The sequence below is a fragment of the Megalops cyprinoides genome, chromosome 10, assembly GCF_013368585.1.
Source record: "Megalops cyprinoides isolate fMegCyp1 chromosome 10, fMegCyp1.pri, whole genome shotgun sequence".
NCBI classification, from domain to species: domain Eukaryota; kingdom Metazoa; phylum Chordata; class Actinopteri; order Elopiformes; family Megalopidae; genus Megalops; species Megalops cyprinoides.
Genome location: NC_050592.1, coordinates 27,655,586 through 27,670,350, shown reverse-complemented (window position 1 = coordinate 27,670,350; position 14,765 = coordinate 27,655,586). Strand labels below are relative to the sequence as shown.

Genomic DNA, 14,765 nt, shown 5'->3' with positions numbered 1-14,765 from the left:
AGCATGTAGTCCTTTTAGGTCAGGGGAAAAAAAAAAAAAAAAAACAGTGAAACTGGACGATAGTTTTGAGCTTGCCAGTCGAAAAGAGCGGTGTGTGCTGTGTCACGAGCAGCACCTGAGGCTCCTTCTTAAACTGCGATAAGGCATGTGCTGTACGCATGAGAAATAACAAAGGCAAGGTGAGACACATACACACGCATACACACATTTTAATTTAACAATATAGATATCATGACACACATACTCTGAAAACTTTATCAAAAAAGAAAGAATTTATTTTGACTTAAATACTTTAAAATTACAAAATACATTCCTGTCTTGAACTATACAACTTATACTATCTGTACACTAACCTAGCAATGGATAAAAATGAACAAAAAGATGACAGAAATTCTTTCTTTTCAGTGTTCATCTATAATTATGATGTGAAAGAACCCCCCCCCCCCAAAAGAACATATCCAATCTGTACAATATTTACATTTAAATTTAAACAAAAAGTACAAATGAATGTTTTATGAGGTTAAAGTCAGCTTTTAAGTAAATACTGCATGACATGGCTACCTTTTCAACAATGCCCTCTCAACATCCTCCATGTAAACCAAGAGCTACAAGTTCTTTAAACAATTTATACAGCACTGTTTAGGCCAGACAGTGGTATCTGTAACCTGTTCCACAATTAGCCATTACAATGACAAGTGAAACACTCAACAGCAAAAACAAAGGCGTCAATTTCCCATTTTAAAGCAAATTCACTTCTGAAATAAAATAATAACCATCACATAAACTTGCCTTTCTGAATATGTATAAATAAAGTCAGCATATGCAGTCCAAGAATTATCTTCACATTATAGGTTATGTCTGTTTAGAAGAAAGCTGCACACAAGCTGACCAGTAGCACTCGACAGTAGATGTCGTATATTGACATAGTGATATTCCTGAATCTCACGTGGATGCACTTCTATGCCGGTCAGTCCATGCGCAGTACAATGGTGGAAACCACTGATGCTAAAAGGTTGCTGGGCAGAGATGGAGAAACCGGGAACAGGCCCCTGTTCATTGTGCGGGTTCTCAGAACGCTGCCAACAAAGTAACAAAGTTCTCTGCACTTGATCTGATAAGAAACAGGAACTCGATCGATCAAACCACAATGCCCTTTGTGTTTAACTAAAGTTCAAATCATAAATCACAAATTTAAATCCTACCCATCTTAATGATAATGTCACTGACAAATATGAACCTTTGGGTAATATAAAATGGGGAGCAGGTGCTAATCTATTGCCCAAGACTTAGTCATGGAAACAATAAATGATTTCAGCCATACGGTGTAGTGTAGTCATACATGTCTGCACAGTCCCACTGAAGTAGCAATAAAACCTTTACACTCTAAAACTGCTGTCATGTGTGTCATATTTTCATATTATTAATAATTTCCTGAATCTAAGTGACCGTTTTCCAAGCAATGTGTTGTCAAGCATTAGATCCTTTAACCTTTAGATCATTACTGTGGTGGAACACCTTGACAGGACTGGTAGATACAAATATAGTAAATTCTATTCATGTGGTATTTAAAGGTCTTTTTGGTTCACATCCAACATTGCCGTTTGTTTTTAAAGTTTGATCTACAATGAAGTTTGAGAAATTCACACACGGTCATGCATACACACGCAGGCTTGCATGCACACACACAGACACCCACACAAACACACACACACACACACACACACACACACACACCCACCCACAAACACACAAACGTCCCCCTGAGAAATATACTGGTGAGCAATCAGATCAGAGGAGAATACTGATACACTGAGCTGCGCTGAAAGCCTGCACCTTTCACGTCGGTCAGGCCGGTCCAAACAAAGGGATTTTGCTCAAATCAAATCTCCTCCACCGGCTCGACGCCCCCTGCGGATTTACAGATAATCCGAATGGGGTATATAGACAGGCAAATAAGCAACAAGGTTTTGGAAAAGTACTTTGTCACGTCTTCAAGAGCCGATCCTAATGTGTAATGGAACCTGATGTTATATTATCTCGAGAATCCTTCCCAACACGGACTCTGGCTGTTCTGTGGATAGAAGCTTTCGCACCTCGGCTTTAGTGAGACACACTCTGGAGAGGCCGGCTCTTTGGGAGGAACGTGTTGCAGAAGTACCGCATCTTATCCAGAGCTTATCCTGATCTCTCTGCCCTAATGCTTAGGAGCCAGTCATAGCGGTCCATGGCGTTGCCTGGGTGGCTACATCGCGTTTTTTCGTGGCAAAGATATGTTAGCGCTTAGCATGAGTCAGAGTTGAATGTGTCAGTGTGACACTGTACTTCAGTCCGTGTCTACTGTAAAAAAAAAACAACAGTGACGAGATGGGATTCCTCCAGGGCACAGGGGGCGCTACCGAAAGACGTTGGCGATGCCGCACTGCCAGTCGCCCGAGGACTCCTGCACCACCTCCTCCAGGTCCAGCTCCGGCGCCGGCTCCTCCTCGCCCTCCGTCCCCTGCTCCATGGGCACCTCCTGTCCGCCACCTGGGCCACGGGAAAAGAAGTCAAAGCTCTAGTAGAACCTCAGCAGGCCACAAAGGGAGATGGCTCCAAACCGCTCTCACTCAAAGTCCTTTTCCCCAGCATAACGGGCTATTAACTTAAAAATGTCTGCTCAAGCCCCCCCAGCGGGCGTGATGTGCGCCGCGGAGGCCTGCTCAAATTACACCTGTGCTTCAGAATTCATCTGGTTGATTATGCCAGCTTAATGAGTCTCTCTCAGCACAGCCACTTATTATCATTGCGCCCATGCTCTGGCTACGCGCTCCTCGGAGCAATTAGGGAGCAGTGGTTCTGCGGATTCCCGAAATTAACCGGCCGACGATCGAGCTCCTGCGAAGCGCTCAAAAGGGGGAGCAGGCTCCTGCGAGCGTAATCAAAGAGAGAGTGAGCGTGAGAGGGAGAAACAGAGAAAGAGCCCGGAGGGATGGGGGGGTGGGGGTGGTGGGGGGACATGCCAATAGCCATGGGAATTGCTTGTTCGGGCCCTAACCCTCCCGCACACCCGCGCCCAGACCGGGCAGAGTAATCACAGTCCCAGCAGGAACCGAGATCTCAATCAAGTTCTGGCACCAGCGGCTTTTGTTCTTCCCTGCTAACCCCCCTGTAGAAATAAAAAAGTTCATTCTCATCAATGATAGATTAGAGCAGTTTAGCAGCCGTCCTCAGGACAAGTGGTGATTAAACCCCTGCTACTTTGGGGCTTCTTCTTGGCTCAAATTGATTCATTCATTATTTCCTCTCAAAATCATGAAAGCTTTTCTCTAAGTGTGGTGGTGGCGCCGGTGGAACGAGAAGAGAGGGGCGCTCCCCAGCAAGGCTGCCACCTAATTAGGGATGCCACGGTCATCTTTGATGTTGGCAAAGGAACTGGGGCCGTCTCCTAATTGGCACAGGTGCCCAGAGTGCTGAAAATATGTAGGGTTGTGGCCACCCTTAGAGTCGCACAGTGTTCCTCTACTGTGGTACTTTAGTCAAACTTCCCTCCAACTCCTTGTCTTTCCCATGACACCAAAGAGTTGCCAATCTACCTGTATCGACAGTCTGTGGAGCTGTGTGCCTTCTTGTGCTTAGAGTTCAGAGTAAAGGATTTCTGATCACATCAGACATTTTTCCTGTGTATTGATGTAAAATTAAAGCGGACAAGTCACTGAACTCAAGAATCCCTGGGTGTTTCAAATTTTTAGGGCAAACCCCTCGATGTAAGCCAAGGCAACTTTCCTTTCTGCCTTCAAAGTTCTCCATCTCTCTAGCTGTCATCTAGCTATCAGTCGTGCCAATCTGACCCAAATGCAGCGTAGGTTCAAGGCTGCAGAGACAAAGACGGAAGGTAGTCGAATGGAGCCCAAGTCAGCGTCGCGTTACATTTTCAGTACAACTGCATGAGGGGAAAAAAGGAGCGAAGTTCCGCGGCTCACGCCCGCTGTCACGGAGACACTCACCGTAGCTGTGCGACCGCTTGACGTGCAGCTTCATGTTGCTCTTCTGCGTGAAGCTGATGCCGCACACCTCGCACTTGTACGGCTTCTCCCCGGTGTGCTTCACCCTGTGCACCTGCAGAGCGCTCTTCTGGTTGAATGCCTTGTCGCACTGCTGGCACTTGAAGGGCCGCTCACCTGCAGAAACAGCGATGCGAAAATAAACCCTGTGGGAAAGCGTGAGGTGAAAAACGCTCTCGTGAGGTCCCTTTACTTGGAATGTGCCATGCTGCTATATGGGGGTTCACTGTCAGATACCTGCTACTTCCAGGCAACTTAAAATCAAATGCAAGTTCATTCTAAACAGCCATGTGACAATGGCAAGGTAAAACAGACATTATTAAGGATTACATCTTTCAGGGGAATAACTGTAACCAGCAGACAGTGGCTGACACTGCACTTGGATGGTAATTCCGCCAAGTCCACCTCTTTCTTGTTCTATCTAGACTACAACTGACAAAATTCAGGCCAGTGTCATCCTGCCAGCTTGTGACACCCTTTCTATGAGGCATGGGCTGCACAGGCACTTGTCATAGACCCCCCCAGCACCTCTTGTGGTTAAACTCAGACAGCAAGGGAGTGAATGAGAGTGAGGGACACTGCTATTTTTACTGCTGTTTTGTCCAGTCACAAAAACACACCTGCCATTACTATGTGTGTGTAGACTCATCAGTCTGTATTTTTTTGATATCTGGTTTGCACCTTTGACTGCATTCACAGGCTGCTGGCAGTGGCTGAAGGCAGTGGGTGTGACCTCTATGTGTTCCACTGAACACCACTCAAACTCAAGGTGTAGAGTTATTTTGGAAGGAAACCCTCCTCTCTCTGCTGATTAGCAGGTGAATAACTGTCCATGACAAAAATGGTGTGACCTGTGTAACACCTTTTTACTTGAGTGTCCCCTTACTGAAAAGGACATACAGAAATAATGAAAAGAAAGCACTTTAAGAGACACCAAGTGTCAAAACAGGGATTCTGACAGAAGCCGCTACTGACTGATTCCACTCAAAACGGCTTTTAAGCGGAGCGGCTGCCCCTGTGTTCTCGCCCTCCGCTCTGTGAGCTCATTGGGAGCGGTGACTCAAAGCCCTGCCCGGGGCGGGGGCTCGCACCCGCCGAGCGTCAAGGGTTTTCCACAAGAGAGCAATTACAGTAATCTTCCGCTTATGCGCCTCTAAAACAGTCACCGAGTGGGAGGCTACAGGCTGCGGAAGCGCGTGACCTTTTCCAGGGAGCAATTTCAACGAGCCCTGCAATTCCGGTCGCATGCAAAGAGAACTCTACGTTGTGACATGCAGGAACAGGCTGTCAGTAATTGCTTATGTTCGACGCCCCGCCGCCCCGGATCTGGCGGCCGAAATTTTGCAAACCCTCGTGCCGCCCCTGCGGTGTGTCAACAGCAGCTCGTCCTTCAATACGCCTAACTGAGCTGCTTTTTATTTGGATGAAAAACTTTATTGGCCGGGCTGGTTTGACAGTGCTCAGCATGAACGGGTTTCCTGCCCGGGGAGCGATAAGTGGGGAATAAAGTCAAGATGGGCCCTGCGTTTTGTGGGATCTGTCAGGGTCTCTCAAACCAGCGGACAGTGGCTGACACTGCACTTGGATGGTAATTCCGCCAAGTCCACCTCTTTCTTGTTCTATCTAGACTACAACTGACAAAATTCAGGCCGGTGTCATCCTGCCAGCTTGTGACACCCTTTCTATGAGGCATGGGCTGCACAGGCACTTGTCATAGACCCCCCCAGCACCTCTTGTGGTTAAACTCAGACAGCAAGGGAGTGAATGAGAGTGAGGGACACTGCTATTTTTACTGCTGTTTTGTCCAGTCACAAAAACACACCTGCCATTACTATGTGTGTGTAGACTCATCAGTCTGTATTTTTTTGATATCTGGTTTGCACCTTTGACTGCATTCACAGGCTGCTGGCAGTGGCTGAAGGCAGTGGGTGTGACCTCTATGTGTTCCACTGAACACCACTCAAACTCAAGGTGTAGAGTTATTTTGGAAGGAAACCCTCCTCTCTCCGCTGATTAGCTGGTGAATCTTCCGAACACCTTCAAAGCACAGTGGGAGAACTCAAAATCAGAACCACTACCTATTTTCCAGCATGTCATATCAAAGAGAGGCCCAGCTTCAATAAAGCTTCAAACTGCAACACAAACCTCCTGTTGAAAAGTGCTTTCAGCAAACACCAAAGTTTGCAATCAATCTGTGTGATCACAGCTGGGTTCTCTAAACACAAACACTGTTAAAAATGTGGCTGCTACAAATCTAACACTGAATAAAATATATTAAAACTATGCACTATTATCTACCAGAAACAACTGCTGATTATTTGTTTTGTCCCGTTTCTTCTGATAAAAATGTATTTCAAGCTAGGCTGACGAAAATAATGCTGACACACAACTTGTTAGTCACCATATATTGTGGCTTTGCACAATGTACAATTTTTGCTGGACCGGTATCAAACCATTTCAAACTGCAAGTAATGAAAAAAAGCATATCATACTGACTCATTTTCAAGAGAAATTTGAGGAATTGATTTATCAATATTCAAATTAAATCACAGAAAAGTCTAATGTAGACAGCCCTGCCCACTACTGCCTCTGACTCACGCCTGGGTACACTGCTCCCTCTTCGGCACTTGCCAAGGCAACTGAATCGATTGCCACATACAGTTGAATGATGGACGCGGAGAAGTTCCGTGAAAGAAAAACTTGAACCACTCTACAGCCAGAGAGAGGAGACCTGGGCTGCCCAGCCTCTATCATCACTTTTTCATTGTTTACTCCCCTCATCTTGGGATCACTATCACGTTTTCCCCTCTTGCTTAATTAACAGCCATCCCGGCCTCACAGAACTTGAGAGCAGTCTCACACTGGCGAGACAATACCCTGTCCCTTCATTTGAATCGGCGAGAAGGCAGCAAGAAACCAGGGAATATTAATCACCTTTATTTCAGCACGTTCTGTTAAAGGATTCAAGTCCTTTAGCGGAAGGCTGCTGATGGTGCCAAGTGCATGCCCGGTGCCTCGTAGATGTTAATTATTAGGTTTTTGTTTGTATGAATACGATTAAGAAAGGAAAAAAGGAGGTATTGTTAAAAATAATGAGAAACAGAGAACAAAAGAAAAATGTTTTCAGAGTAAGTGAGTTGGACAAAGGTAATAAATTGTGAAAGCCCTGGAGTGGGCTGTTTGCCTGTGTTTGGCTTTTCCTGCTTTTCCGCAGGGGTGATCTGTAACTTTGAGATGGAGGTCGGTGATAACCACGAGCAACAAAATGCCATATCAGATTATGTTTAATGACTAACTAGTAAGCTAGTTATTATTTCTATATACAATTACTGAAATGAAATGTTGTTATGAATACAACTGAAATTTTGTTATAAATACAACTGTGGTTGTAGCTTAACAAGAGATACTCCCAATAATGCACCAGAAATCGTTGCGTATATACCAAGGACATTCCTGGGACAACGCTCAGAAAGCCTTATTTTTACATGATCACACATAGCCAATGATGCGAAAAAGACTTACCTTATTATAACTTTCATACATGTCATTTCATGCACGTTATAGAAAGTAGGGCAAAATTACAGCTCATATCTATATTGTAATTATTTTGTAAGATTGTATAAAATGGAACACACATGGAAGAGGAGAACACTACATATTTGTCATGTGCTGGTATGCCATACATTTTTACTTCTAATCTATTCCTTCTATTTCATAGTTGCAAAGTTACCAGACATTTGGATATACCTATTCATTACGGTGTGCATGACAAGGGGCGGTGAGACTTTAAGATGGCAGAACAGGGGGTGGAGAGGAACGGGATATTGTTTGTGATCCAGGACCCCAGGGGGGCGCACGCTGGAGTGTTGTGAAGCGGGTTACTAAGGGCAAACGTCCTAACCACAGCCCCCCTGGGGTGGAAGGAGGAGCAGCAAGACAGCTGTTTAAGAGGGCTGTGATCTGTCATTTATATTGCCTGTTGCACTAAACCCTTCATTGTGCCTGCAGTATAAACAAGGGCTGAAGTGCTCTTAATTCGAGCGAGCCCCGCACCTCGTTAAACTGGGACAGGAAGTTTATGGCGATATCCGGATTTCTGCTGACAGAGCGACCTCTGTGTCCGGCAGCAGGGAGGTTGAGCGGTTAAGGAGCAACTAACTTGAGAGTTGCCAGTTCAAATCCTGGACAGGACACTGCTGCTGTATGCTGACACAATACTTTATGGGTACGCAGGCTTGTGTGTGCATTAAAGTTTGAGTGTTCATTTTTGTGTGCATCAATCTGAGTGCGTGCGTGCGTGCTTGTGGTTGTAGCCATGCGCATGCATGTACGCGTACTCATGCGCTTGTGTGTGGTTGGTACAGTATTACAGACTTACCTGTGTGGGTCCGGTTGTGCCTCTCCAGCTGGCTGGGCTTGGCGAAGGCTTTGTCGCACGAGGAGCACTTGAAGATGCGTGGCCTCTGTGAGCTCAGCGAGGGCCCCTGCTGGTGAACGTGCTCATGCTCCTGGAGTCAAAAGAGAACAACACACAAAATGAGTTCAATTCTAGCTGCTGGAGTCCAAACAGAACAGCACACACAAAATGAGTTCAACTCTAGCTGCTGCTGTCAAAACATAATAGTTCACACAAACAGATTTCAAGTCTAGCTCCTGTTGATGGAGCTCCTTATATTGGAGCCATTCATGCCATCAAAAGATACACAAGTTCTTGCCAGATTTCCATGACCACTCTCTAAATGGTACAAGAATTTTGCTCTGCACAGATCAGTGGGTGGTTTTCAAAAACAACACAAAAACGTATCTGACAGGGGTCCAAAATGGTAATTCATATAGGCTTGGACCAAAAAACACAGATGCACCCTCCATGAAGGACAGTATCACACTGTGTTTAGGCCAAATTGCTTTGGGCTAGGTTGTTAATTCAACGAAATATTCACAAAATCAAAAGAAAAAGAACAAAAAGAGCACAGAGAGCTAAATGGCTTCATGTAGCGTTTTAAGCCTAAAATAACATATTGTTGGCGGGGGTTGTAGGACTTACGAGTTCACTGTTTATTAGATGCAAAGACCCACTCGGCAATTATGGAAAGTTTGCATGGAAAGAGTTCCAGCGTGCATCACCTCTGCCAAAGCCACATGCAAATCTCTGTTCTGAAGTGATCTTATTAAATCCAGCAAATTGCTCCCTCCGGATAAATATCAATTATAGATGAGCGGCGCGCGGTGAAAACAAACTTGCGCGTAAACGTGCAAACACCGAATGACTAATAGCATCCCTGAGGACGCGGGGGCCTTCTGTGCCGTTCCTCGCCGCGGCGACCCGGCATGTTGGAGCCGCGCTGGAGCGTTTCCAGGGCTCCGGGGACGATGCGGGCTGTAATGGATACAGGGCGATGGACACCTGCTGTTGTCGTAATTGTGCCTGCTGCGTCTCCGTTCCTCGGGTTTTTCTGGGGAATTACTCCGTGCCAGGGTCTGCGGGTGACACGGGCCTGCTCTGAGCTCTCCGCCCGGTCTCTGCTTCCAGCTGAATACCTGATGCCAGCTAAGATCCTAGGCTGCTATGTCACAACAAAAGTCGCTGGCACTCTCATCTCCTTGTGCCGGTGATAAGCCCGTCGCTGGCAGGGAGGAGACCTGGACTTGGGCCTGCTTAGACCTCTCTAACTGCATGGTACAATGGCCATGTGATTTTTTTTTCCTAGACAGGTTCCCTGTGACAAGTTGTTGTCACAAGTTGTGCTGAGCGCTGTACTACCTACAGTCTGGTTTAAAAAGCCAACAGTCAGTGCTACCAGTGGGACAGTGGTTCATGCTGTATAGCTACAGCAGTGATGTCCACCACAGTCCGTTCAGGTCCTCAGTACTTAACAGCAGAGAGGAACACAGAGTGTTCCTGGTATCAGTCAGCAGCCTCTACAGGCATTGCACCACTGTTCTGAAATCATTACACACAGTATAAGCTGCGTTAAATGTGGCAGCGCTGATGTTCCTGACTGTGATAGACCAACAGCTTGTCAAAATAAAGAGGCTAAAAAGAGGCTATGTGAACTAACCAATTATACAGATTGACAGCATTTACAGAAATAATACTAGACTGAATAATTGAAGAAAATGGCAATATTTTGACAGAGAGCTCCATCATTTCATAAAGAAGAGCAGACTTTCTTTTTATTTTTAAATACAGGGCAGGTGCTGGTTTTTACACAGAAAAGGTTACAATGTCGCCTCACTGCCCTGAAGGAAAATAAAGCATTCCATAAGAGAACAATCCCGTAATGGGGTGCCCAGAGGACCAGTCCTTTGACCCGAACTCTGCAATTCACCAGGCTGACGCCGAATGATAAAGAGATTACGCTCTGGTCATTTGGCTTTCCTGCCTTGAGAATTCAGGATTTCAGCTCCAGCCTGGACTTCCTCTGCGTGACTTCCACAGCATTATCAGAACACCGCCACAGCAGGACCAGTACGGCTCCTGAGCCTCCACTTGAGGTTCAATCAATGCATCATCTACATTTATATTTACAGTAGCCACTCGGCAGAAGCCCCTTATCAGAAATGACTTGATAACACGTAGCCGTATACTCAGAGCGGTCACAGCTATGACTCACCAACTGGCGTAGTTTTACCCCATCATAAGAGATCATTGTTTACATGAGGAGTGGCAAATCCCTCTGAAATCACCAAAAGTATGGCCCTCTTCCTTTTGTGTGTCGGAAATCAATAACTTTTTAATGATTTTGAGCCTGGTTTTCAAGTCTCCACGCGGTACAATCACAGCTTGTTTACCTCCATCACCCGGGTGCATCTTCAGCGCATTCCCCATATGTTGTTGTTGCTGTTGTTGTTTTGACATTAGCAGAACTGATTATGGTGACAAGGTGTTTAGCCTTGCTGGAATGAATCAAAGCCATGGGGGGGGGTGTAATTTATTACACTTGACACCTGTATCTCCTCCCTTTATGGTCAAGTAAAAGAAAGATGTTTCAGTGGCTGTAAAGTAAGCTGTACTTATACTATTCACCAGGCCTTCTGTCCTACTCGGATGTAACATCTGATATTAAAAAACACTTTTCATCTATGGAAAAGTTCACTTCTCCTTTACCTAACTTCTTCCTTTGTATCTTGGTGAATTCTCCCTAATTGCACCCCCATGACGATTCGCAAATGGGTTCAATCACCCAAATCCAGACACACTGAGTCGCAAGACAAAGAGCTAAATTTGGCATTAATACCAGGTATGTAACTGGTGATTATGAAGGTGAGTGAAACTTTTTATTCATCGCCAGCCCCTTGAATATTGCCCTATTGTGCAATGATACGTTTCCTTCCACAAATCAAGGGAAACAGCTGCTGTGGGGTGGTTGCTAATGAGTAGCTTCAGGTTATCAAAGAGCCAGAGATGAGTGTGTGTGTCTCCGTATGACACAGAGATATAAAACTGTGCGTAAGCTAGGTGACGCACACACAGTGATGCATCTTGCAAAAAAATACATCAGGAGGCAGACCTCTAAACAGGAGAGTCACTCAGCAAACTGATTCACTGCCAGGAAATAATACAAGCAGTGACTGTTCAGTTCTCAGTGAAGTTAAAAAAAACAGCCAAAATAACCATCCTTTCATCGATTAAAAATAACGCGAAACCTGTTTTTGCTGCTACTCGCAGTGTGGAAAAAAAACAGTTGGCCTTGGGTGAAAACATTCGAAAGCCAACGGACAATATTCGGGAGTGAGACAATGACAGAGGGAGCTCTCCGATGCCACTGTCCAGCCCGCCGCCTATAGTTGAGCCCTGGGGTTTCACACAACAGCATATTGCATCTCCAGGCGTGTGGAGAAATCGAAGATGTCCGAGTTTGGGGGGGAGGGGGGGGGGGGGGGGGGGTAAAAACAATGCCTAGAGGCGGGGGTTGCACACCGATCAGCATCTGCAGGAATCCCTTTCATCTTTAATACCTACAGATTGATGGCAGACAGTAAGGGCTCCCTTGGGCGAGGCTTTCGCAACGCATATAAATACATGAATTAGGGTCCCATCCGTCCCCAAGGGCTCCCAAGAGAGGCGTGCTGTTGAAAATGACTGAGCGATGCCATTAGCTAAACGAAGTGCCGCTTCTGTTAAGTGTCCCACTGCGAAGTGGTAATGCAAAGCACCATGCTGGCAGATGACAATTTACGAAGCCTTCCTTCAGGGTTATGAAATGGTGCTGAGGTTATCCTACCACTATCTCAGGCCTCTTTGGCATCATGTTGTAATGATGAGAAGAATACATTCCGCAGCGTAATTACGTACCACACTGATATCCAACTTTATAAATGCTTACGCAACATTTTACAAACAGGTTGAGGTAATTGGGACTGGGGCCTCTGTTCAGTCAAACAGCACTGTGACCTGTTCATAACTTATAGTTATAAATTCAAGGACGTGGTGTGTTTTCTCACTTTAAGCTTCTTCCAAAAAAATTGAGTACTGCCAAACTCCGAGCACTGCTTGAGGTATAAAAAGAGTATACTGCTTACTTTAAGCCCTTAAATGAAGGACTGTAAGGACACAGTGCACCACAGCTAAGCTCCAATGGTTGCAGTTTACCTTGAGCTTCCATTGTTTACTCTGGAGTGTACAAACTCGGGTGGGGAGGGTGGAAGTAGATTTATGTTCAGATACACGGCATCAAAACTGTGATGAAGCCCATTTTATTCAGGGCTTCCAGGGTTATCCATCATAGCTGACATGAAGGTGATGGCCTTCAGCGCTGGCTTCATTCACTCCGGCCTCCTCTGACCCTTCACTGCTGTCTGAAATTCAGCTTCTGCAGCGCAGAGAGCTAAGCCCAAGCCCCAGTCTCGCAGTCTGAAGCTACAAAAGCCTCTTTCCGAACAGTGCTGCTACAGTTCCTAAGGGAGCTTGTGTACTGAGGAGCAGCCAATGCATGGTAGTAGAGGCTCAGGATGAATCTGTGTGTGTTAGCGCGCGTGTGTGTGTGTGTCTGTGTGTGTGTGAGTGTGTGTGTGTGTCTGTGTGTGTGCGAGTGACTGGGTGTGTGAGTAAGAGAATGACTGAATGTGAGTACAATTTAGGAAATTGGGCAAACAGGAACATGGAGTGAATTAGTGTGTGAGAGAGAGGGAGAGAGGAAGCAAGAAAGAATTGAACAGATAAGCCTGTCATGAGTAAGACTGAGTAGGTGCATGTCAGGAAGTCTGTGACTGTGTGAGCTGGAGTCAGGGCTCCGCTGACTGACTGCATGAGACACAGCGAGTCAGAGAGACAGACAGTGTGTGTGTGTGTGTGTGTGTGTGTGGATGGTGGTCAGTCCTACCTTGAGGTGGGTGGCTCTCTTGAAGGCCTTGTTGCACACTCTGCAGACGTGGCAGCGCTCTTTGCCGTGGGCCTGCCGGCAGTGTCTCCGCAGCATGACTGCGGTCAGGAAGACCTGGTTGCAGTAGAAGCACTGGTTCTGAGCCGGCTGACTGTCAGCGGACCCCTCCTTCCCCAGCGGCCTGTTCACCTCTGGGACCTGCAACAACAGTACACATCAGATTTTACACACGTACATACATTCACGCAAATGCATACACACACAAACACACTTGCAATCACAAATGCAAATGCATGCATGAATATTCAACAATAAAAAAAACACAAAAAGGATGAATGTACACACACTCAAATGCACATGCACATAAATATACCTACACACACGTTAATGTACATGAACGCACACACTCAGACAAACACACACATACATAGATGCAAATGTGCATGCACACTCAGACACACACGCATTCACAAGCTGGTGTCCGGAATATTCTATTTTCACATTATCTGATTAAGAGAGATCAACTACGGCAGCTACCATGCAAAAGCCATATTAGTAATGTGTTTTTGGTGTATCACCAGTTCTGACTCATGACCAGAATTCAGCACTATAACCCTCCACACACCCTCAGCCAACATGCGGAAGTACAGTACAGCATTATACACATATATGATTGAGCGTGCTCCTCACCCGGAAACTGTCGTCAGGAGGTCCCACAGTGCCATGTGTTGGGTGACTCACGAGGATCACCTGCTGGGCGGAGTTAGCCGGCTGCCCGGGAAGACTGGACTCGCTGAGAATGGCCGGGAACTGCTGGCCCTGCAGCGAGAGGCCCATCACATACTGTGTTACTGCCACAGGCAATGGCGTAGATCTGCCAAGTGAAAAGTGAATGCCTGTATGTGTGTGTGTGTGCGCGTGTGTGTGTGTTTGTGCATGTGTCAAAGTGTGAGTGAGTGTTTGTGTCCTAATGAGTGTGTATGCACTTGCGAATACAAGAGCATACATATGCATATGAGCGTGCATGTATATCAGTGTGTGTATATGAATGTTTGTGTCCTTGTGTGTGTATGTGTGTGTGTGTGTGTGTGTTTGTGCATGTGTCAAAGTGTGAGTGAGTGTGTGTTGTAATGAGTGTGTGTGAACTTGCGAATACAAGAGCATACATATGCATATGAGCGTGCATGTATATCAGTGTGTGTATATGAATGTTTGTGTCCTTGTGTGTGTATGTGCATTTGAGTGTGTTTGAGTGTTTGTGTTCTTGTACGTGCAAGTCACTTCTGTGTATGACAGTCGGAGTATGAGTGTGTGTGTGTGTGTGTGTATGCATGCAAGCATGTATGCATATCTGTGTGTGTTCGTGTTCTTGAAAGTATCTGTGCAGTTGTGCCTGTGTGTG

At 45.9% G+C, this 14,765-nt stretch overlaps 1 protein-coding gene across 1 annotated transcript in view; it reads right to left on the bottom strand.

The window, feature by feature from the left end:
- Nucleotides 1–1,720: 1,720 nt before the first annotated feature.
- LOC118785132 (zinc finger protein 236-like) overlaps nt 1,721–14,765 on the bottom strand; it is a 58,640-nt gene continuing 45,595 nt past the window's right edge. The window contains exons 28-32 of the mRNA XM_036539674.1: nt 14,054–14,182; nt 13,364–13,561; nt 8,419–8,548; nt 3,984–4,157; nt 1,721–2,526 (exon numbers count right to left, since the gene is read on the bottom strand). Of these exons, the coding sequence (XP_036395567.1) occupies nt 2,393–2,526; nt 3,984–4,157; nt 8,419–8,548; nt 13,364–13,561; nt 14,054–14,182 (765 nt within the window). The 3' untranslated portion in view covers nt 1,721–2,392. The remainder of the gene's footprint in view (nt 2,527–3,983; nt 4,158–8,418; nt 8,549–13,363; nt 13,562–14,053; nt 14,183–14,765) is intronic.